The sequence below is a fragment of the Solanum lycopersicum genome, chromosome 2 (genome assembly GCF_036512215.1).
Source record: "Solanum lycopersicum chromosome 2, SLM_r2.1".
NCBI lineage: Eukaryota > Viridiplantae > Streptophyta > Magnoliopsida > Solanales > Solanaceae > Solanum > Solanum lycopersicum.
Window position 1 is genome coordinate 67963846 of NC_090801.1, and position 23840 is coordinate 67987685.

At 33.1% G+C, this 23840-nt stretch overlaps 2 protein-coding genes across 4 annotated transcripts; one reads left to right on the forward strand and one right to left on the reverse strand.

The window, feature by feature from the left end:
* The first annotated feature begins 738 nt into the window (after positions 1-738).
* LOC101260781 (uncharacterized) lies at positions 739-1861 on the forward strand. Its single transcript, XM_004232037.5, has 3 exons — positions 739-1177; positions 1250-1525; positions 1638-1861. The coding sequence occupies exons 1-3, from the start codon at positions 1054-1056 to the stop codon at positions 1715-1717; spliced, it is 480 nt and encodes a 159-aa protein (XP_004232085.1). The 5' UTR covers positions 739-1053; the 3' UTR covers positions 1718-1861.
* Positions 1862-1893: 32 nt separating this feature from the next.
* Positions 1894-14070, reverse strand: LOC101257733 (histone-lysine N-methyltransferase SUVR5). 3 transcript variants are annotated; one of them, XM_010317876.4, is made up of 12 exons: positions 13603-14070; positions 10706-11284; positions 9759-10061; positions 9533-9643; positions 8327-8425; positions 4941-7751; positions 4631-4792; positions 4234-4350; positions 4064-4167; positions 3831-3968; positions 2539-2626; positions 1894-2290 (listed from the first exon to the last, which is right to left on the reverse strand). In XM_010317876.4, the coding sequence occupies exons 2-12, from the start codon at positions 11189-11191 to the stop codon at positions 2183-2185; spliced, it is 4527 nt and encodes a 1508-aa protein (XP_010316178.1). In that variant the 5' UTR covers positions 11192-11284; positions 13603-14070; the 3' UTR covers positions 1894-2182. The 3 variants fall into 3 exon arrangements, with proteins under 3 accessions (XP_010316178.1, XP_010316179.1, XP_004233646.1); XM_010317877.4 differs by having other exon boundaries at positions 10706-11301; positions 13603-13885; XM_004233598.5 differs by lacking the exon at positions 13603-14070 and adding an exon at positions 13371-13525.
* Between the last annotated feature and the right edge of the window lie 9770 nt (positions 14071-23840).

Here is a 23840-nt window from a genome sequence, read left to right on the forward strand (position 1 = left end):
AGCTGGAGTTTTTTTCTATTCTTAAACTTTTTTTGGAAAAAAGTAGGTTATGCCCAAGGAGTACATAAAGAGCTATATTCTTATTTGTTTTCATCAATTGAATGGGTGCTTGATGATGTGTTGGAAGTGGAAATGGTTGGTAATAGGAGTTGGTCACATTGTACCAATAATAATGGTGGAGATGGTGATGTCAATGTCAAAGGATATAATTATAATGATGGAGTAGTGGATATGGTTGTGATCGACAGTAGTAGTTGACAGTGATAGTGATTGTCAGTGGTGAAACTGGTTGGTATTGTTGATGGTGGTAACCAAAAAATTGTGTGGTGATTGACAATGTGTTGATGGTAAAGGTTGTTTGTAATAGGAATTGGCTACAGTGATGATTGTGGTTGAGAGTCACAATGGATGTGGTGAGGTTGGTGATAGTGAACTAATTATAATGATGGAGAAGTAATAGGTGTGATAGCGATTGATACTAATGGTTAGCACCGGCGGTGGTTGTCAGTGCCCAGTGATGGTTGACATGTAATGGTTGTGGTGATGGCAATAGGGATGATTGAGGTGGTAGCTAACAGTAGTGACTGTCAATAGAATGGGGTGAAATTATCCACACAAAAGTACCTTTTAATAATATTAAGACTTAGCTCAAGAGCTTAATGACTAAACTTATCTAATACTAAGTAAGTGCTTAAATCTTAATCTAAATAAATACACTTAATAATTTAGATATAAATCATTTAATTTAAACTTTCATCAAGTGCAAACAAATAAGAGATAAAAGGATTTCTTCCCCTTTAGTTAAGCCTTAAATTGATAAATAGATTTACTCGACACCGTTAACAAGTAATGGTGAAATTTATCAAGTTTTGAGTTCTCCTCATAACCATGAAAAAATTTTGGTGAAGGGATGCAAAAGTCCTGGTCAACATCATTTCACAATAAAATATACTACTGTACTTGTTTATCAATGAAAGTAGTTGGCTTAGATCATCTAATCTTCCTGGCACAACTTCAAAGGAAGAGTCAAATCTCTACACCAGTAGATACAACATGAAAGCAGAATCATCTTCTCAAAAACACATGAAATCATCAAGATTTACAGTTTCTACGTGTTCTTCACTATTAATGGCTTTCCTTTTTGCTCTCTCTGCATCTTTCCAATTCAATGACCCTGGTAATTACTCTTTCTTCATTTAGCTATCCATCCCTAAGTGAGATTTCATTTCCTTCTGTTTTTGGGTTTCAGATTGGTATTTGTGGTTTCCTCTATATGCAATGGCTTGCCTTGTCAACTTGGTCAATGGATCAAACAAAATAGCCAAAACTACTCTCTTGTTGGGAACCATCTTATTCCTCAAAGATGTTTGTTTTCTTCAAGGAATATCTGGAATTTGGTCATTTGATATGAGGGAGAGAGTTGTGAGGGAAAAGGTTGGAAGTGGACTTGTTATTCTCTCCATGTCTATACAACTTCAAAAAGGAAACCCTAATAATACAACCCTTTCAAACCATGTTGAACTTGGTAATTGTTCTACACCTCTTCCTTTGGTTTTGGTTCTCATATGTGTTGAATGTTTTTAGCTTTTTGTATCACTGCTTCTCCACTATGTCATGCGTCTGTTTTTTGCTTGCAGGTCAGTCAATCTTGGTTGCAATAGGTTATGGCTTGTCCTTCGCTTTCTTTTTGTTCTCAAAGCCGGAAATGAAGTTCTAATCTTACAATATTTTAAGTCTAGTGGTATCAGTAAAAGTATTTCATAAGTTGGGTTCGAGTTTAATTCTCACTATTCTGTTTACCCTTCCTTTAAATCGATCCCCAGTGTAATAAATTTACAGGAAAAAGAAAATCTTACTAGCAGCAGTGTCTAGACTCATGTTCTTGCCTCTATATTTTTATGAGTGGAAATTTGGCCAAGCATTTCTGATTGAAATTGAAGAGTGAGTGACCCCAGAAACTGTAGAGTAGAAAAAAAGCAAACTGGAAAAGCTACAAATCTGTGATGGTAAAAAGTTCATTACATCACTAGAAGACGTGTGACAAACCTAGGTCACACAAACTATAAACTAAGGACAATTACAAACTTTTTGCTTCCTGCAAACACACCAGTCCTCGGGATTCCGAATCTCTACAGATCTGAATTCATAAACCTCTGAATGCACAATCTATTAAGTAGAGGATTTAGTAAAGACGTCCCCTGCAATTAGAGGATCCACACAGGCATGGAGACCCTTCTCCGGGCAATAGTTTGTATCTATAGTTATAGGTCAGTTCTTCACCTGCAAGTATCTGCTCAAGGAAATCGAGGGGGCACACAATATGTCAGTCATGAAACGCGAAAGAGGAGGGGGCACAATGAATAACTTGAGACATGAGGGGATAAACCCAGTCCTAGCTGAGGTCAAATCAAGTTACCCAAAAAAAATCCAGTAGAAAAAATAAGAACAAGCAGCAATAATCTTTTTTTTCATGATCTGACTAATACAATGGTGCATCGTCACTTGACCAATATTTACCAAAGAGGAGAGAGAACATACATCTCGCCTTGCATAAAAACCAACATGTGCAAGCTGATGATCCATGCTTTCCACGAGAACTTGGTAATTCACGAGATTTGGTGAGCAACTAATTGCAACAAAAAAGGAACCAAAACATTCTCGTAAGAACTTAACTGAAAGCAATCTGAAATAATATTACACATCAACTCATGATCAGCAGCAGGAAATAAAAAAAAAAACAGCTACTGTTTCACTTATCAATATTGTTTTTTTTTTCTTTTCTGTGTTTGTGGGTATGCTACTTTTACAGCAGAAGAGAACTTAAAACTCCTCGAGTTACAAATAAGACATTTAAGGATCATTCCATTGACAAGCAGCAATCTACAGGCCATTGGAAGCCATCCTAATTTCATATACATTCTAAGTAGGAACATTTCATCTATTAAGATTTTCATGTAGGCAGCATGGTTGTAGTACTCATTATGTCCTAATGCAATCCGTACTACACCAGTATAATTGTTCTACATTCTATAAGAAGGGTCCCACCAAAAAGCTATCTTGCTTGGCAAAAACGCGGTGCAGTGTTTATGGGAAACTACTTCATAAGAAACCAAGGTGTAAATCATATGCAGAAACTCTACACAATCATCAAAAAATAAAAGATGTCAGACATAGGACAAACTTTCACACAGTTATACAACAACAGTGTACCCAATGTAATCCCAAATAGTTGTATCTATTTGAATCTCTCAGCAACACACAGGTAGGTTAGGTAGAAGCACGGAATGGCAGAAGTGAGAACAAGTTGGCGGAATTGAAAACATGAATTATGCTTTGTATGCAGCTGAGTTAAGCAAATCGATCACTAGAGTGCAAGTTAAAAAAAAAAGAACAGAAAAAGATAGTAAATCAGTTGTTGTATCCTGATTGTGAATTTTTTTCAGTATGCTGCTCCGTGGGCAAGGAGTGCCATGCACGGGTGGAGCAAAAAGATGGTATTCTTGCAGACTGCTTAACAGTGATTTTTACATAAAAGAAGACCGTTTATCTTTATAGCAAGTTGGAGTAGAACTCAATTGAATTTTTGGCTAGTACAGGAATTTCAAGCTGGCATTGTAATAATAGATTTGTTGGTTTGTCAATCTTCAGTTAATGAACTGACCATTATAAGCATCGTTTGGCATTTATAAAGGAACTTTGAGACGTGATATTTCCACATTGCCTTTACTTATACACTTCTATTGGAGCTGATGGTCCCAATATAATGCAAATTAAGGCAATTATAACCACATTGAGATTAAAGCAAATCAAGAAGAGAGCTGTAACAGTACCTGTGGTTGATATAACGGGAAATGTTTCCATAGTTAGTAGCATCAATTACATATGGAGACTGCCCTTCAATCAGTCTGCTCATATCATTGATGTGAGCATCTATCTCCAAGAAGTACCCACAACCTTCTGTGGCAGACCTACTCAAATAGGTGGATCCAGATATAAATAAGGTACAATGACATACAACAAAGAAATTTTAGCTACCAAGTAGAATGTGTTATAAGCTTACAACCTATTGCGTCTCTTATTTGCTTCCTGCTCATCAAGTACCTCTCCTACATATTCACACACAAATGTACCACGAAGGATTGCTTCTCTTGCCCTGACTGCCCATCCCTGTAAGACAAAATAGTAAATAACTAGAGAAACTCACGCCTTCATAATTTCAGATCAAAGTGTTACCCTTGTCTCGGTTTTGTATATTTCTAGCTTCACACGCACTCCACTCTGTAAAACCCTATTCTGACAAGATTTACTGCACGAGCACCATTGATTGCATTCATAGATAAGGTAGCCCTCCTGAAAATCAAGTAGATAATCAGGCGCAAAATGCTTATAAAATCGAGCACACCCTACAAATTTCTAGCATCATGTATGATTATCATACTGTAATGCTCTTCAGCCAACACAGTTATAAGACAAATCCATATTATTGAGCAGAAGATATACACAGGGCATCCTTATCTTTTTAATGACAAGAGTACACAAGGCATCCTTATCTTTTTAATTATCAGCCAAAAAAAATACGGACTGCAAATCACAAAATTAGGAAAGAAAAATCAAAGGAATATATTTTTACCTCCAACATGATCCGACCTCTCTCATCATATGGGAACCTTCCACGCATAGGCTTCCCATAAATATCTTTGGCATCATCGTAATCATTATCAAAGAGGTAAATATGATCACAAGTTTGAGAAGAGCATGCTGAATTTGGACAAGCACACCCCAATTGGGAACTCTGCCATAAAAGGGAAAAGATGATTAGAGAGGAGAAGAGACAGTGACTGAGGGAAATTAACAACTCGAGGTTATGAAAACCATTTGTTCCGGTGCTTCGCCAGATGAAATGGAAGTTGCATGGAATACTAGAAGTCAAAACAAGTTACCCCTATTGCAAGATCCAAGGATTGATCAATCAATGGTTTTGTTGCGTAGGTAAAGCTCTCCCAAGGTAGAGAACTTGTGGTAATTTGGCCATTGGAGCCATCAGCAAGAATGTGGAGGGAGGCAAAAAGATTTTCTTCTACCACACAAGTTATCGGAACTGACTCCTGTCCAAAGCTTATGTCATCACACAAGAGAATAGTTTTGTCAGATGGTTCGTGCTTGAACTGTTGAGAATCTATGACATAGTGGCACTCATCCATAGTCCACTCACTAATAGCAGAATTCGGTGGAATACTTCCAGTTCTATTCACTTGACCAGGAAGGGGAAGTAATGAAGATACTATGAAAGGGTCATGAACAGGTCTACATCCTTTGGGGCAAATGAAACCATCTTGGTGCCAGCTGACAAGGATGTTGTGCTCACTGCATAATTTTGCTGCTTTGAGATACATGCGCTCTGGCAAAATTCCATATGTTGCTTCAAGTGATGCTTGGAGGCTTACTTTGCAGCAAGTAATCCGAGCTATTGATAAGATGTCTGAGTTACTTGGCCGTGGCTTTGTTCTCTTAATCTCAGCAAACAATATCTTTGCAATATCTAAGCAGTGGGGATCTCCCAGTCTACCTAGACCAGCTGCCTCGGTTGCACTAGGTTGAATCGAAGGTTTTCCACTAATAATGGAGTTCGATGACAGGATGCGTCTCTTCATATTCTGAGCATTTCTGTTCCTAATCCTATATGCTACAGATCCGAGACCCTTCTTGAATTTTGGACGGCTAAGTCTTCCTGACTTCAATTTATGAGCATATAAACGGATGCCCTTCTTGGAGATATGAGAGCCAACAGGATTAGGACCCATGTGAGCAGCCTGATGATGGCGGCCTAGATCAGGTAGCAAGTCAAATTTCAGGCCACAAAATCTGCAGATGAATTTTCGGAAACCAGACTGGTTCTCTGAATTGAAATTCTGTGTCGACAAGGAGTTGCCTATATCAGGCTTCTCTGATGCAACCTCACTTGCAGGAAAATGATTCTCTTGAGCAGTATGAGACCATCTAAAACTGGAAGGATGTGCGGTGAGCACGTGGGACCATAACTCCTCTGAGTTCCCAAAATTGCTAGTACACGGAATACACTGAAAAAGCATGCAATTTTCAACAAACTGTGAATGGTGCCTTTCCTGCACATGAGTTTCCAAAACTTTCTTATTAGTAAAAGAATCCAGACAGATAGCACAAGCATAACCCCTGAAAAGCCATTGGGCTTCCTTTTTGTGGCTGTCCATCCAGTGTGTGCCAAGCACTTGCTCATCTGGAAACGTCTCAGAGCAAATTTTGCACTTTATGACATCACAATGATCCTGGTCATTATCCGTAATCCTTAATAATGGAATTGGTTCTTTGACGTAAGAGGAAGCTTGTGCATTTTCACTAGCGCTAAATCCCCAAACACTTTTCAGCCTCTGTTTTTCAGTACAAACTAATTTCATTAAGAATTCACCAACCATTGGATCTTTAGAAGCTTCAGATATGACCCACTGGAATTGCACTTCTTTTGGAACTGGGTTTCTCAAAGAAAGTAAACTTTTGAGAAGTCTATAGAAAAGCTCACAAGCTTGATGTAAATACAATCTTTGATCCCTGGACTGGCAATCCTTCAAAAGTTCTATGAATACTTCCTTTGAAATAATCCTACTCTTGCCATTCCTCGCACGTTTAAGCCAGCTTGGTAAATGCTTCTCACAGTATAATGAATGTCGTTTTGGACTTTCTATGCAAAGCTCACTTCCATGTGGCCACAAACCAATGCAATGCATCTCAGAACCACTTGGTCTGTTCTGCAAATACTGAGGCACCTCAAGCAAGTTGTTCCTATAGCAAGATTCTCCACGAAGAACTGAGATAGGATCAACTTGGAGCGGAGCATCAAATGCTCCAGCGAGAACAATATCTTTGCAATTTGAGGTATCCAATCCAAGGACATTGTCCTCATGCTTGCGTTTATGTTTACTCTCGGGCAAAATAGAACCCAATCCATTCTCATCTCGGGGCCTGTGTTTCTTACAGAAAGGAGAGCCGCATAAGGCGCGATGTTTACATTTAGTCCCAAGAACAGTGGTCCCTCCACACATAGGTGTATCAACATGTGGAGATGCATCCACCTTAATTGAGGTACTGGCAAAGCGAGAGGCCAAGTGCACACAACAATAAACATCACCGTCATTTGCCCATCTGACACATTGTCTTCCTTTAGATTCAATAAAGGCCATACACTGGCGATTCTTACTTCCATGATCAAAGGAATTACTTGAAACTCCATTTATAGGGGTCAGTTCCACATCTTTCATCTGAATGACGTCGGAATTGTCTGCTTGAACAATAATCTCTCCCCATCTATCTGCCACACTACCAGGAGAACCATTTCGAGGAGCCTCTCCAAGAGAAATGTCATCTTTTGTTGGTTCAGATTCTAAAAGTACATTTTTGGAGATATCATGGCCACCAAGACCACCAGCATCAAATCCAACAGGGACAGCCTGATGTGACACCTGAAATTCCACTGGCAAAGCATGTGCCTCAGCACGACGAACTTCAAGCTTGGGCCTCTTTCTGCTCTGCTGAAGCTCCATTTTCAATGGGCTATCATTATTCGGCTGTTCAACATCTCCACTATCAGATACGGGATGTGAAACTGAAAACCATTTCATAACCTCAGATTTGCAATTCTTCCACTGAGAGTTCAGATCAAGATGTAATCCTTCATTTGGAAGTGAGTTCAACTCATCCCAACGTACAGAATCAGCCAATTCCTGAATAGAAAGATAAAAGCTTTAGTCTGCGCCAAGATAGTACTATGATGAAATTTCAAAAGACCAGTTCAGCATCTATTCAATCAAATGGGTTTTCCACTGATAAGGTAAAATGCTATTGAGAAGGTAGCAAGTGTCATCAGTGAAGCAACTGCAGACATAATCAAGGACTAACACACACGTCCTTCCCACATCCCAAAGTGCCAACAGGAAGTTGGATTCTGCTTCTTGACAATGAAACATGTTCTTATGCATCAACAACAATCATACTCTAGTCCTTGCAAAACTTCACTTTCAATGGCAGCAATCAACTCTTAAAAGAGTAACACCCATCCATATAACTGCCTTGGTGGTGCAGTAAAACTCCAAAGTTCCAGTTGTGTGGAAACAGAAACTCAATCATAAGAAGTCAAGTACACATTTATTATAATAAATTACTCATAATTATTATTAGAAGTAATAAATTTCACTCAAGAAAAAGACAACAAAAGAAAAGCAAAACAAACAATAAAAAATTTACAACCATAGATATACAGCAGAATGGATGCATATATGAGCATCATTTAGGGATTTACCTCCTTCAGCATTTCAATTGACTCAGCACTGTCGGCATTCTGACAGTGCTGAATCCAAGACTCCATCGAAAATGATTTTTTATACAACGGCAGTATCATCTGCATAAGTAAATGATTGTGTTATCCAGGCACAAGCGAAAACAGCATTATCCAGGCCAAGAAAGAATAAGTATAGTGCAAGCCTTGAGAAGTCAAACCTTGATTACGGATACCAGCTATTTGTTTAGGCTTTTTACCTTACTATACATTTCTGTCCTTTTCTTTTCTTCGTTAGAGATGATGTTTGGTAAATGAACTCATTTTACCCTCCACTTGAAAAACATATATACAGAGTAGCATCGACAAATATACATTGTTGTATTCATTACTATACCTATCAAAGCAAGTGTTAGAGTGGGTTAGAGTCCCACATTTTGGGGAATGAACTAGTGGTATACTTATATGGTTTTGGGCAAATTCTCCCCTCATAGCTGCTTTTTGGGGTTGAGTTGGGCTCACGTGCTATATGGTTACATCTTCACATGGTATCATAGCTAGGTTCATCCCCATTTGGGCTCCCGGTCCACACTCTAATAGGGTCTAGGCATGAAGGGAAGTGTTAAAGTGGCCAAATTGGTTGGGAATGGACCAATGGTCTGCTAATAAAGACTTAGGTAATACTCCCCTCATAAGTTAGCTTTTGGTCCATGTGTCATATCTTTACAAAAAGTATTAAGTAATAACTCAAGGGGTCCATTTGGAAAAATCTTCATGATAAATCAAACTAAAACCCAAGAGCACTCCCATTCTAGCCATGCTAGAGACGTGTTAAGGATGTGTGTTGATCATTCATCAATGGTCAATTAAAACATTAATGTTTGACAACACAATTTTGGCTAGTTTGAAGATTCCAAAGTATTAGATGTTTTGCCCACGACATAGGCCTACCTGAATCTTTGGGTAGTGGTTGTTCTACTTAGCTTAAAGAAAACAGAGGGTTAGAAACAATTGATACTTTAAGATCAATAAGAAGAAGAATCCACGTAAGTTATGTTACCATTTTTAAAACAAAGAAGCAAAAGAATGGCTCTGGCAAACTGCAGTGTTAAAACAACAATGCAGTTCAGGAACCAGATTTTAGTGTTGTGAACCACATTAAAGGAGAGTGCGACACAGAAGAGGGGAGAGTATGCATCTTAGCGCAGCTTCAAAGACAGGAGATTTTACATCATTAAATTTCAATAGCATCCTTCCAAGATCAGGATAGCCCTTGCAGCGGGAAACCTCCATTGCAAATTCCTTCCATACCATCACACTGCGAGCAGTCTCTTCTAGAGCCTAATGAGTCAAGTAGCATCTCAACTTTAAAAAGATAATAAAAAGTTAAAAGAATAAGCATGAAATAAAATGTGAATGTGCGTCTCTATATGTAATATGAGCTTCAAAAGCAAACCTCGGCATGTAATTGATCAATAATATTCAGTATGCTGATAGCAAGTCTTTGCATGATAAAACGGTGACCAAGAGTCAAGTCTTTCACCGTTTTCACCCCAACTTTATGGGTTTTATATGCGATGGGATGCGGGAAGTCACTAATGGGGCGAACAAGAAGCACGTCGGCCCAAGAATAATTTCTGGTGCGAGGAAAGAATATCACAAGATATTTTTTCCTTTCATGCGTAGGCTTCGCTTTGAGAGTCGATAGCGGCCAATCAGCTCTTGCACATCTAATTCCTGCTTGCCACAACCCCCTCCACTACAGAATATGCAAAATCAATAAAGAATCATCAATAAGCAATCTTGTTTGCTTTTTTTTTCCCGCAGGGGGTTCAAAATGCAATGTGCTTCCATAAAATTATACTTTACAAAGAGCATCATCAGATTGTACATTGAAGCTATTCCTCAATATTTTCGAGCATGGAAGAGGGAACATAAATTGCTACTTAAGATGGACAGATGACTACCAGCCAATTATGTCCAACATCAGTTTTACAAGTTGACTTCGCCTCTTCTCATCCCTTCCTTGATATCACCCTTTACTTCTTTTTTTTTTATGACCGTGGTGTCCGGGCCAGCTTTCACTCACCTCGACTAATTCCAGGGGATACCTGCCACCTCCCACCAACAGCAGGTACTAGGTAACTCTTCACTTCTAATTTTGATTCATTTATATCTTGTACGAAATAGAGGATCCCCTTTTGTATAGATATTTAGAATAGTTTGATGGATTATTGTGGTTGAGAGTCTTCAGACATACATCCACATACTTTTGACACCATCTTGGGGGTGCTTGACTTTACCGAAAGAAAAGGAACTATGTCTTTATCCAAATAGGAAAAGTTAAGCATGTAGATTATAGAAATATATACCGAGATAAAATGACCAAATACTAATAAATACCTTGACCCATACGGCTAGAGGTCCATCTTCATCCAGCCACTTGGACTCGCAGGAAGAGGATCCCACAACTTGGTTACTATAAGGGAGTCCAATTTCATTAGTGTCAACAACTGGTCGTAGGCACTCTCTCACTAGATCAGATTTTGTAACATGATCATGTTCCACAACATTGTCATCTACAGAATCATGGAAATCACTGGACAGAATTTGGCAGTCTCCCCCAAAATCATAATATGCTTCTTTAGTAGGAATCACATCTGCAGTTGGTAATCCCTCGACAGAGAATTGACGTCCATCTGCTTCCTCTTCCTGACACTCCTTTGTATTAAGAAGGACATCATCGACTTTCACATCACCGGATTGAACTTGTTCTGCATGTTCAAGGTGGTTTGGTTTTCCACCATACATAAGAGTAGTTCCAGAGCCCTGTTGAGGGCAATCAGACTCCGGGACATAATGTAAATTGGAACATGGGAGCACTTCCATGATTGCAGAAGAAAATCTTCACTTCCATACGATGACAGGACGAGTTTGGCGATGAATTCAACCTCTCTATTATATGCTAACCTGACTAGTATCCTGGTTAAACAAGTAATCTGAAAATTCTAAGAACAAACAAATATACAAAACCTCTGAGATAAACTACATGCACACAGTTTATTTTCTTAGCAATAAGCAGAATAAAAAGAAAATACTTTTTCCGGCGACAAGTACAAAAGGTTATGATATACTAAAGATGCACCTTTTTCAACTGCTTGCATACAGCAGCAATGATATTCTTTTGAAATAGCAGGCAGAGTATTTTCTGACAATCTCTATAATTATATCAGCGAGCGGGACTCAAATCTTAAATTACATGCCACACAGAGCTAAAACCGATGTAGACTAACTCCTCCCATTGAATTGAACTCTCAAAAATACATCTAGCTTGCTATTAACAAACCATGGCAAATAGGAAACGAACAGAATCTTTCTCGTTCAAGACTTCTTACCATGGATCCTATTTGGTGAAAATATTATATACAAAGGTAACTTTGGCCAGTGTATTTGCTAGTTACTAGTGTTAAAATTACTTTATTTCAGGTTGCATGAAGAATCTTACCACCTCCAAACATGTGTATCATTATCATATTGCCACTAATATTTAGTACTGTAGCTGAATATCTTTCAAAATATGCAACTAATTATGGTCCCGTCATATTATTTATATGTTTATCCAACTGATCAAATGTCATTTAAGAACAAAAGAAATCTTCAAATTGCAAAGCCTTTGAGTGGAAACTTGAGCATATACTCTAAACTCTGTAAGGAACAATTAGTACTATAATTGTACTTCATTTAGACAATCAGGTCACTCGACCTATTATGAGTGTTACACAAACTGAAAATGCAAAATTATTGTTAAAGGAGGGAAGAAACTATGCACAAACACACAGAGATGCATATAAATAATTTTCTTCAAGAAAAAGAAATTGATTTATGTTTACTGGATATAATAAAAGGAACATATATATGAGCAGATTGTAAATCCAAGTTATTCATAAAATTGTTAAAATAATGTTATAAAATATTACCCTTGCTTAATTCCAAAAAACAGATCCCAAGAACACATCAGGATGAAAAGGAGAGAATTATCTTTTGCATCCAAAGATTTGAGAGGAAAAATGCAGCATAGCTTATCTAACAGAAATCCATAGTTTCCTTCTTAATTACTACATCTATCCACTTTAACTTGTCTACTATACTAAAAAAATACATGCCCACTTTTACTTGTCCAATTTAGATAATCCAAATATAATTTATCCGTTAGTTCTTAATTCACCCTTATTATTAACTAGTCATTTCTTAAAACATTGGATTTGTTATATATTCGAAGGATAATAAAGTAAAATTGTCATTCTATTTATTGTCCACCCTTAAGAGGTGTAACAAGTCAATACTGGACAAGTAAAAATGAACGGAGGGAGTATTTGTTTTACTTGCTAGTAAGTTAGACTAATTAACTCCTCAAAGATTAACAAACAATTGAGTATGTTACTAGATGAGGTAAAACAACAATAGTAACAGTGATGCTACCAAGGAGGAGAGAATTTCTGAACCAAAACTAAAAAATATTAATGTGCAGAAAATATACAAGTAAAAATGCCCAATTGTACAAGTCAAATCAGTGTAGTATTACTACAAATTCAAGTCCTAATCCATGTTGAAATCCCTCTCTGGAAACTAATAATTCAACTGTTTGAACCAAAAAAACTTCAGCTGCCCACCTTTAATTGACTGCTAAACAATTTAAGTTCCATCCAATTTGAACAGTAACTAATGACATCTAGTGATACACGAGCAGAATTCCATGTCAATTATGTACATTAAGCTAGAAAGTAACATCAAATAATTAATTGTCTTTAAACAAGTCATACGATACTGGTGTGAAACTGTTACGAATAATCAAAGACACACCGCTTCACACCCATGTATATGAAATTATAAATTACCAAATCAAACACAATTAAACATAAACCTACATTATCTTAATTATCAATACAATTAAAACCCTAACTGTATCAAGATTGAAATTGTAACACAGATCAAGAATGTACCACGACAAACCTAGGAACCAAAGGTGGGTCTAAATCAAAAAAAAAAGGACCAAATTCAATTGACCTACCCCAAATGTGTATGTATCGCCCTAGAAATCTTTTAATGAAAATAAAATAAAATCAAAAGGGAAGTAAGTGGGTTTTGTTGCAAGGGTTTACTGGTGCATGTTGGTTGTCGTATTTGGGTATGAAGAGACCTAGGTAGACATGGCAACACACATACAAATTAAATATGTGACATATAAATATATATTTGTCTAAGCTAAATTAGAGGCATAAAAGAGATGATAGATAATGTACCTTTACAGCAGAGATCAAGAAATTCTAAGAATATTTTTCCAGTGGGTGCAGATTTGGAGAGAGGGGTATAACAATTTTTTTTTTTTTTTGACTAAGTTATATTGTTAAGAGTGTTAGGGAAAAAAGGAAAGATATAATAAATGCGTGGTGACCAAATTTTTAAGCTTAGAAATAATGGTTGAATAGGCACGTATAAGGGTCCAAATATATATTAACAAATCGAAGTGGTAAATTGGGGATGAAAGAAAACAGGGGGCATGATGATGAGAAAATTTTATATAACGGAAGAAGAAAAGACCTAAGTAGAATATTAATGGAGTTTTTTTTGGGTGGGGGGTGGGGCGTAGGTGAAGGAGATTTAAGGCATGAGAAATTGGGAATTCCGTAACGTGAATTGGGTCTAGATTTGGAATAAATGGGTTAGTTAGGGGTTTTTATGGAATTTTCTATAACAATGAGAATGCGTACATCGAGAGGATTGATTGGTAGTTGTGCGTTAAAGTAGACCGAGGGGATGGACTAATTTCGAAGAAGGCTAAAATACGGAATTCAAATTTTAGAAGACGGAATTTGGATGGGCCGCTATGGGCTTACACAAATTTTACGGTTTCATACTTAATTGGGAAATTTACTACGCATTTGCTAAGAAAATATTAAAAAATTTACGGAAATATACTATATTAAAAAAATATTTATCATTTATATTAATATATTTTTTCACTTAATATATTTATAATACATTTTCTATGTATATTCTAAAATATAATTTATTATTCATATATAATACAAGTTTTAATAATGGATAATTCATTTATCACACATTTTAATACATTTATAATTCGATGTGTCAATTTCTAACCAAACAAGCATAATATTTTTTTAAAAAGAAATAATTATAAATTTATAATACACACATTACATATATAATTAACTTTTAATACGTATTGAAAATTTAACATAATGATAATAAAAAAAAAATTTGCTAAAAATAAGTAATTATTTATTAAAAGATACTAATTCACATAATTTTTTCAAAAAAATATTAATTATGTATAGCAATTAAAAAATTCCACAAACACTTATCATATAGCTTCAATGTATATTATAGAGGACAATTTATAAAACACATTTAATACAAAATTTTATCTAAAAATAATGTGTTACTGACAATGCATTGTATCACAAACAATGATAATATTTTTAAATGGTTGTAATATATTTGTGTAAATCCCTTTTACACATACTTTCTTTATTCAACAATATTTGTTCACTATTGACTTAATACACTTCAGAATAAACTAATCAATAGAAGAATAATTTTACTATATCACTCTTTGCTGATATTACTTTTTATTGATTGTTTGGTTTGTCATATTCAAACCTATATCTATTGAATAATTTTTAAGAATAAGTTATTTGTTAGCAAAAATACTCTCCGCCTTATTTAGTTTCTCTTTTTTGCATCTTCATGCACGCTTTAGTTGTAGCAAAAATATTTTGTGTATGAATTATCATGATTGTGCTGTTTTTAAAAAAGTTTAAACTTTCATCTATTTTTCTTTAAAATAAAATTTCCATCATATTTAGATCAAAATAAAGCTTTCATCTTATTTAATTTAAAAATAAAAGTTTCATCTTACTATTTAACTTTTAAAAAAAAATCATTTTAAGTTTGTTATAGTGAGAGAAATTTTATTATCTACATTTCAATTGATGTATAAAATATAATTTTTAAGTGAGTAATATATTATTTAATAAAAAATATGTAATTTGGTAGTGGAGTGGACATTTTAAGAGAAATCAAATATAAATAAACATAAGAATTAGGTAAATAAATTCAACTTATAGTATATTCATAACTAAAAATTGTATTTATAAAATGTAATTTTTTTAATTAAAAAATATAGTATCATAAAAATAACGAATAATTAAGGTTGTGAATGTCATTATAAATGATGTTAAAAATTATGTTAATATATATCATGAATATAAAAGTGGTGTATAAAAAAGAGTTTAAGGGAATATTTTCATTATTTTACATACTTTATCGTTATCTTGGGATTACTTATCTCAGGACTAATTGTTAATCTTGAAATAAGTTCTCTCAACCTTTGCAACCAAACAACAAATAGTGTCACTCTAAATTTATCATTAGATTAACTCTTTTTATCTATTATACCAAACAATTTCTAAGTGTAAAATTATCCGTTTATTTTATAAAATGGGCAAGTATTATTGAACATTCCAAAATAATATGATGGGCAATTTTTATTGAATGAAAAAAATACGAGATTTATCATAATATTATTACGTATGTTATGATTGTAATAAACAAAAAGTATTACTAAAATCAATGATTATTCATTAAAAAACTCCACCCAAATAATTTTTTTCATTACGGTAAAGGGGGAGGTAAATTTACTTGAATTTTTTAGCAGAAAAATCACTTGTGAGTACAGCACTCTTTATAAAAAATAATACATATTGGAGCCTGAAATTTTTGGTTAAGTTCAAAATTAGAGCCTAAATATGTAGTTGTATTATGTCTTGTCTAATCAATTTTTCTCAATATTTTTCAACTTGCCTTAACTTCTTCTAGTACTCACTAAATCTAGATCGTTGCCTTTTTTTAAAAAAAAAAGTTTACTTGATTAATTTTGACCTGCACTAAATTTAAGAAAATTAAAAGACAGTGAATTTGATGCATTTAAACTTCGGTTCATTTTAGACATAATTTGAAATTATACTAATATGGAGTTGAAGAATTGTTTGGACAGACAATTTGATATTATTAAGTTATATTTTCCCTCATATCACGAAAAACTCATGAGTTATCAAAATTATATAAAATTCTTCAATTGTCATACAATCTTTACCAAATAATAGTCCACAAATAAGAAATTGAGACATCCCAAGGAAGCACATTTATAAATCACATATCTATATTCATTTTATAAATAAATATATGCAATTAGAAAATTTTCGAAAACACATAATTTAATAAAGATTCATTAATCAACAACATTAGTAACTAGCAATTTTAAATGTAAATTTATTTATATGACAAACATTCTCTTCATACCGACCCTGAGTTATTATTATTGTTCCTTTTTCTTCTTCTTTTTTTTTTCAATTTTAAAAATAATAGTGTTATTTTTTAACAAAATATAAATACATGAGTCAAGTTTTACATTAAAAAATAAATAAATTGAAACCATAATGTAAAATTCAAAGTCATATTTACTCTATTTTTTTAAAAAGAAAATTTGGGATTTGAAATCCATTTTAAAAATTATCAAAGTAGTTAAGATTTTTTAAAATAAACAGATTGAAACTATGGTACCACTTCCCTTACTTGGAATACTCGGCTCCTCGTCGCCCTCATAAAGGGAATTTTAATTTCAATTTTTACAGCATTGAGCAATTACTATTTACTAGCAGTGAAATAGGTTGTTGGACTTGGAATTGAGCAGATAAATTGGCTGAAAAGCCCATGTTAAATGACGACTCAAACCAACGGGTTATCATGAGTCTAGAGACTTATTCCCTTTCTTTGAAAAAATTACCCCTATAAATGTCTTTTAATAAATAATTACTGATTTAATTAATATTTTTTTATTATTTATAGTAATATCATATTAAATCTAACATGTGCATTAAAAATAAATTAAGTATACAATATATATGTATTATAGCTATTTTAAAAGTATATTAGACTTGTTTGGTAAAAAATTGATATATTATATTATAAGTGTATTAAAATGTGTGATATATGTATTATTCATTAATACAACTTGTATAATATACGAATAATAAATTATTCTTTGTAATATGAATTAAAAGTGCATTAAAAATGTATTAAAAGTGATCAAGTGAAAAAAATGATATTATTATAAATAGTAAATATTTTTTATTTATAATAATTTAGACAATTAATATATGATAAAAATTAGCAATGTCACAATTATAGCAATATACTCGGGTAAAACTTATCCGCACTGAATGTTTACACCAAGCCAATAAATGCATGTCATGTGTTTAAATTTGTAATTTATTTTACTTTATTAAATCACGTAATAATGAATTTTGTATTAATTTAGTGTAAACACCAAGTGAGAGTAAGTTTTTTCTCGCTCATAAATATATTGTACATCAGAAAAGCATTTCTATTTTCTATTATTTTCCCACGAGTATCTATCTTCTTCTTTTTAATAATTGATACTAATAGGAGGAAAAAATTGCTAATGCGACCACAATAACCAGATTCAGACTGGTTAATTAATATTGTTGGTAAAACTTTTTGCTTCGTTACTAGTTGCTTATGCAACCACAATAACCAGACTGTTGGGGCAAACAATCTGCTAATTTACAACCAATTTGAAGTCATAGATTGGATAATAATATATTAAAGGAAACAACTACTTATAGTTGAATAGTATGGATTTTGTAATTTTTATTATTGGACAGTGCGTGGCCTGGCAACACAAGCTGCACTAATCACGGAGTTGAATCTAAGATTTGTCTTACTAGTTTATTAATTACATTTCAGGAATACAGTCTTGTGTTGCTAACATAATATCAGCAGCAATAATATTAATTAATTATCATATTATATTAGGATTTGAGTTATATATATTGCGTAAAAATTCTATTTGCACATCAGTGAGTTTAATATTACTTAACTTGACAATAAACCAAAATGACACTATAATCAACAGTTCCAAAGTTTAGGACTAAAATGCAGTGGCCGTTGGGCAGTGTAAGTGCTACTTGTGGCCAATAACTATAGATAAGAAGAAAAATGCAGCACTATAGCAGCTTCAGATACAGTTATAACTAGAATACAACTCATCCTCATTGTGTTTTATGAATCAAAAGTGTGTATGAGATAGATTCAGAATTTAACGTTGTAATAGATTTTTTTAAATTTGATTACGATCCTTAAAAGGCACACATTGACATTGTGGGGACAACATTGGGAGAAAGAGATGCCTTTTGCACCCTTATATCATTGGCATTGACTCCCTTGTCCAAATCCTCTTGGAAAGTTCCCTTTTTTTAATGTCTTTTTTCTTTTATGGGGATTCTAACACCTTTCTCTAATCACAGCCTGCCCCTCTTTTCTCAGCCCCACAAAAAAAGCCTTCAACTTTTTCTCTCAAATGTTGATGTCAAGTTTATTAGCAATGTCTCTGTTTGCTGACTCTGTGAGCTCGTGAGATATTCACATCATGATTCATATAAACAGCAACTGATAAAGAAAATGAAGTGAAAACAATAATATCTGATTCGTTTATAGTTTTGAATCTAAATGAGTACAATATGGGCACATCAAAAGAACCCCAACTGTTCCTCCATTTACAAAAATCAATACTCTCTAATCATAAATGACTTTTGTCACATATTTAATGCTTTACGGACAGCCTTCTGCATGGAAACTTTGAAAAGAGCCACTGCTATGATAAAGCACCAACACCTAACATACTCGATTTAATTCTACAAGTTGGATATATGAAATCTTACTCCACCTTTGAGATAAAGAGATTGTTTCAAATTAGAAGAATAATTATCGAAACATTAATATGAATAACAAAATAGACATAAGCAATAAAACAATAGGTAGTAATAAAACGAAAGAAAAATTACTGACATACTAAATAGTAATACTACTAATTAGATAAAAGTAGCAGAGGAGAGTGAAGAGTCTCTCATCCCTCTTAAAGATGCTATGTCACTACATTACACACTAATTTTCGATCTCCAAACCTTTTTTTTTACCTCTATCGTAACACACAGTATAGCCAACCTTTCACCACTCCTCATGATTAGTGTAACCGCGCATCTCCTCTTCACATCATATACGTACTGATATAGAAAAAATATCTACACAGTCAGGTCTCTTAAATAAGCTAGAAGAATTTCTTTCTGATAGTAGTAACCGTTTATAAATAACACTTGAAATAGTGTTTCACATTATCATTTTTTTCACTCATACAGGAGCATGACAAAGTTGATCATTTAGTAGTAAACTAGTAGTTGGGAAACTAATTTTCTAACATTTCTTAATTTTAAAACTCATGGACATGTACGACAATTGGTTAACATTGATGGCGACAAGAAAATTAAGCTTATGTTATACAAGAAAATTAAGCTTAAGTTCTTCTAATTTGTCGGATTCTAACATATAGATTGAATCTGGTGAAAAGATTAGTTCTTAATATTTCCACACTGTTAATTTCAGCAACTGTCTATTTTACTTCTGTGACTGTTAACAATGAAACACTCTAGATTTTTGTTTAGCTTAATCTATGTTTGACCATTTCAACTGATGAGAGTTTCTTGAGAAGTACAATTTTTTTGGAAAAAAATCAGTGAAAATCAAGGAGATACAGGGGAATCTGATCTTAATTTAGTGCCTAGAAAATCAAAAGAAATTTCAAAAAAATATATATATATCTTGGTAGCATAATAATAGTGGGCATGTTGGTTTTTGTAATACACAATTTACAGAGTATCAAATAAACAAGTCAATTATTCATGGAATCACAAGGTATGTCTGTCAGATTCATTTGAAAATAGTTGCTTCACTTGCTCCACTAAATCATAAGTATTTTAATTTAAGGGAAAATACCCAAGTACCCTCAACCTATGCCCGAAATTTCAGAGACACACTTATACTATGGTCCTATTAACCCTGAACTTATTTTATATGTAATTTACTATCTCTTTTTAGCCTACCTGGCACTAGTTCAAGAAAAAAAGTCAACCATCGTTGGGCCCACAAGATAGTGCCACGTAAGCTAAAAAGGGATAAAAAGTTATTAATAAAATAAGTTCAGGGATAATAGGACCTTAGTATAGTAGAAGTGTGTCTCTGAGATTTAGGGCATAGGTTGAGAGGTAGTTGGGCATTATCCCTTAATTTAATGAATAGAAGAACACTTTTTAACTATCTTCTGCCTACCCTGCACATTGGGAGATGCCCAATCCGAATCAGTTCATATAAAAATGGACAATAAGATAAAATAGAAGTTTCAATTTTCTCTCCTTCTCTCTCTATTTTCTTTTTTAGAGTAATTCATAATAATATACTAACTAGGACCACAGGTTATCATTTTCTGGTGATGCTCTAAAGTAAAGACAATGTATGTTAATGTTGGACTTAATTGGGGTCTGGTTGATAGTGACGAATCCGAGATTTATAGAATTAATCATTAAGAAAAGGAATAATTGTATTCAAAGGAAATTGAACACTAGTTCCTTTAGGTAGATAGCTAAATCTTAGACCAGTGTGTAATTAGAGTGGGGATAATAATGGGGCGGTGCACAGCGGAGCGAGTTGATGTAGGTCTTTTTAAAATTAACATAGGACAGGATGGATTGCAAGTATATTTTTGATTTTACATGTTTTTAAATTTAATTTTACTTTTAACATGCTATAAGAATAACAGGAGATTATTTATTATAATAATTTCTTTAAGCTACTAAAATATTTAAGATAGTAAATGAAAATGATTCAATGAAAAATAATACAGTTTCTTACATTTTTCAATTGATCTTTAAAAAATAAATTTTTAAGTCACTATCGTATTACATTAATACAACTAAATGTAAAGTGAATTTATTTATACGAATTTTATTTTTTGTATCAAACTTAACTAAAAAAAGAGAATATTATAAAAATTATGCAAGGTGGGTCTATGCAGTATAAGGTGAGACGGATTGAAAAGGAAAAAAAAATATTATACGGGGCGAATTAAAAATTTTGCGGATTAAGCTTAACCCGTCTCGCCCCCGCCCCACACCCCCAATGCCATCGCTAACTTAGATCCTATTTGAATTGACTTAAAAATTGATCAAAACTACTTTTAAGTTAGGTTTTTAGCCTTTAAAAGTACCTGATAAAATTTAAAATAAGTTTAAAATAATTATAGATAAAAAATAATTATAAGTTAAATGCAATTTATTTATGGGAAAGTGTTCCTTTCTTGCTATCACAAGTAGCTATTAAGAAAGAAACTTTTCTAATGAGTAGTTGAACATCACGACAAAAACCAAAGGCCTGACTGATGGCTACATACATACATACATTAGCAAATACTCACAACTCCTTATTTTGTTTTGTCTCTATCTTGGAAAAGTTCAAGTCTCTATGTCCCATGACCATATTTTAATTTAATTTTGAGGATTCTATTGACAAACAATTAGTTCTTTGTTACTCAAGGACAATATAGGTATCTCTTAACAAAAAGAAGATTTAGACAAAAGGAACCCCACAAAACTTCATTTCCTTTTAAGTATCCAATGTCCCCTTTTAACCCTTCCTTCACCTTTCATCTCTTTTGAGGTATGGCACTACTTTTTTTTTCCTTCTTCTTTTAGCCTTATGTGAAAAAGAAAAAACTCAATAGACATGGTACCTTGCTATTTATACCTCAGTTTGCTTTTACTTATGTATGATGAATTTTTAATATTATAAACAAATAAAAATTAACGAAGAAAATACTTAAGCGAGCACATTAAAAAAAAGCTCCATATGTAAAGCCAAGAAAAGTTAATGCATTTGGTACTTTCTACAAAGAAGTACTGTTTGAAAATGAAAAAAAGATACGTATATGATTTCCACAAGAGCATTAAAAAAAGCAAAAGTTAATTTCTAATACAATTTCTTCTTTATAAAAGCTTAATTTCCAAAAAGATTTTTTTTTTTGAGTGTGTCTGTCCTCGTGAAATTGGATATCTTTTAAGTAGCTGGAAATAATTCTAATTAGTTAAAGCTAGTGGGATACCATTCCTAATATACAAGGATTTGGTAGTTCTAGGGTATGAATCATATACTAATAACAATAAAATTATTAATAATAATGACAATATAATAGGTACATGCATATACATGTGTGCATATAGTTTTATATATGAGTGGTTGAATTCACACGAAATACCTAATTAAGTGTGCCATGGGCACTCCAATTTTCTAGTGTACAACTTTTTTGTTGACCTCAAAACAACCTATGGAAGGCTCAATTTTCCATTAAAAAGGTTAGTGTAGAAAATACGTTATGACCTAGCTATTACCTATGGATATGTAAACTAGTTAGTCACCCCACCACAACAATATTTTTTACAAATAAAAAATTATCCTAACTATATTTATAACAAATTAATATATATGTCTAATACATAAATAGGTTTCTAAATTTGTTAGGTTTTTCCTTTTAAATAATGTTGGTTAATGTGAAATTAAATTTTCTGAGAGGCATTGATAGAGAATACATATATTGTTCCAGAACTCATTAGTTCAATTGATAGTGAAACTGTTCAAGAATAATTATGTTTTACTTCTAGTCATTCGAACAAAGAAAACAAATGAGAGCAACACAAAATTTTTCTTCATTCATTCAATTAAAATCATTACAATACGAACACAATTGAAGTCATTTATAATAGAAAAATCGATCAAAATCAGTCAACAATGTTTAAAAGGAATAAGTTATGGATAGTTCAATGATTCAATAGGAAAATGACTTAGTTGAGATAACTGAACGGAAAAACTCAACAAGCTTAGAAATTTGTTTATGTGTTCGGGCCTAATATATAAATACTAGTAGTTGACATGCATAATTATCATTTAATCATATGATTAAATAAGAGATGTTCTTCACTTTACCAATTCAATCATTTATAGTAAATTTGAATTGATTTGTTTTTTAATTATTCAATATCCGTCTATGTATTTATAAACTAGCTACCCTTTTCCTAAGCACTCGTATAAATAAAAATTTGTTCGCGTTGATGTTGTCCAAATCAGCATAGAATGACAATTGACACACACTTCAGTCTTCACTATGCATAACTACCATTTAATTATGATTATTAAATATATGTTTTACTTTATTAGTTCACTTAACTGTAGTAACTTTGAACTGATTTGTGTAAATACTCTTATGTATATCTATGTATATATAAATTAAACCCCATCCTTCCTCCTCTAATCACGCGTGTAAATTTGAGAAAGTCTTTTATAAATATTTTATCTTAACGAATTTTCAATAATTGATGCATGAAATTTAAAATAATTTTATTAAAAAGTAATATATATGAAATCTGATCTATTTATATGAACATAATTTGATTTATTTAATCTAAAAAATTGAAAAACAAATAACTATTTATTTTGATAACAACTTTAATTATAATCTCAACTCTATTTATTGATGTAAGCTAAATAGGACAACCCT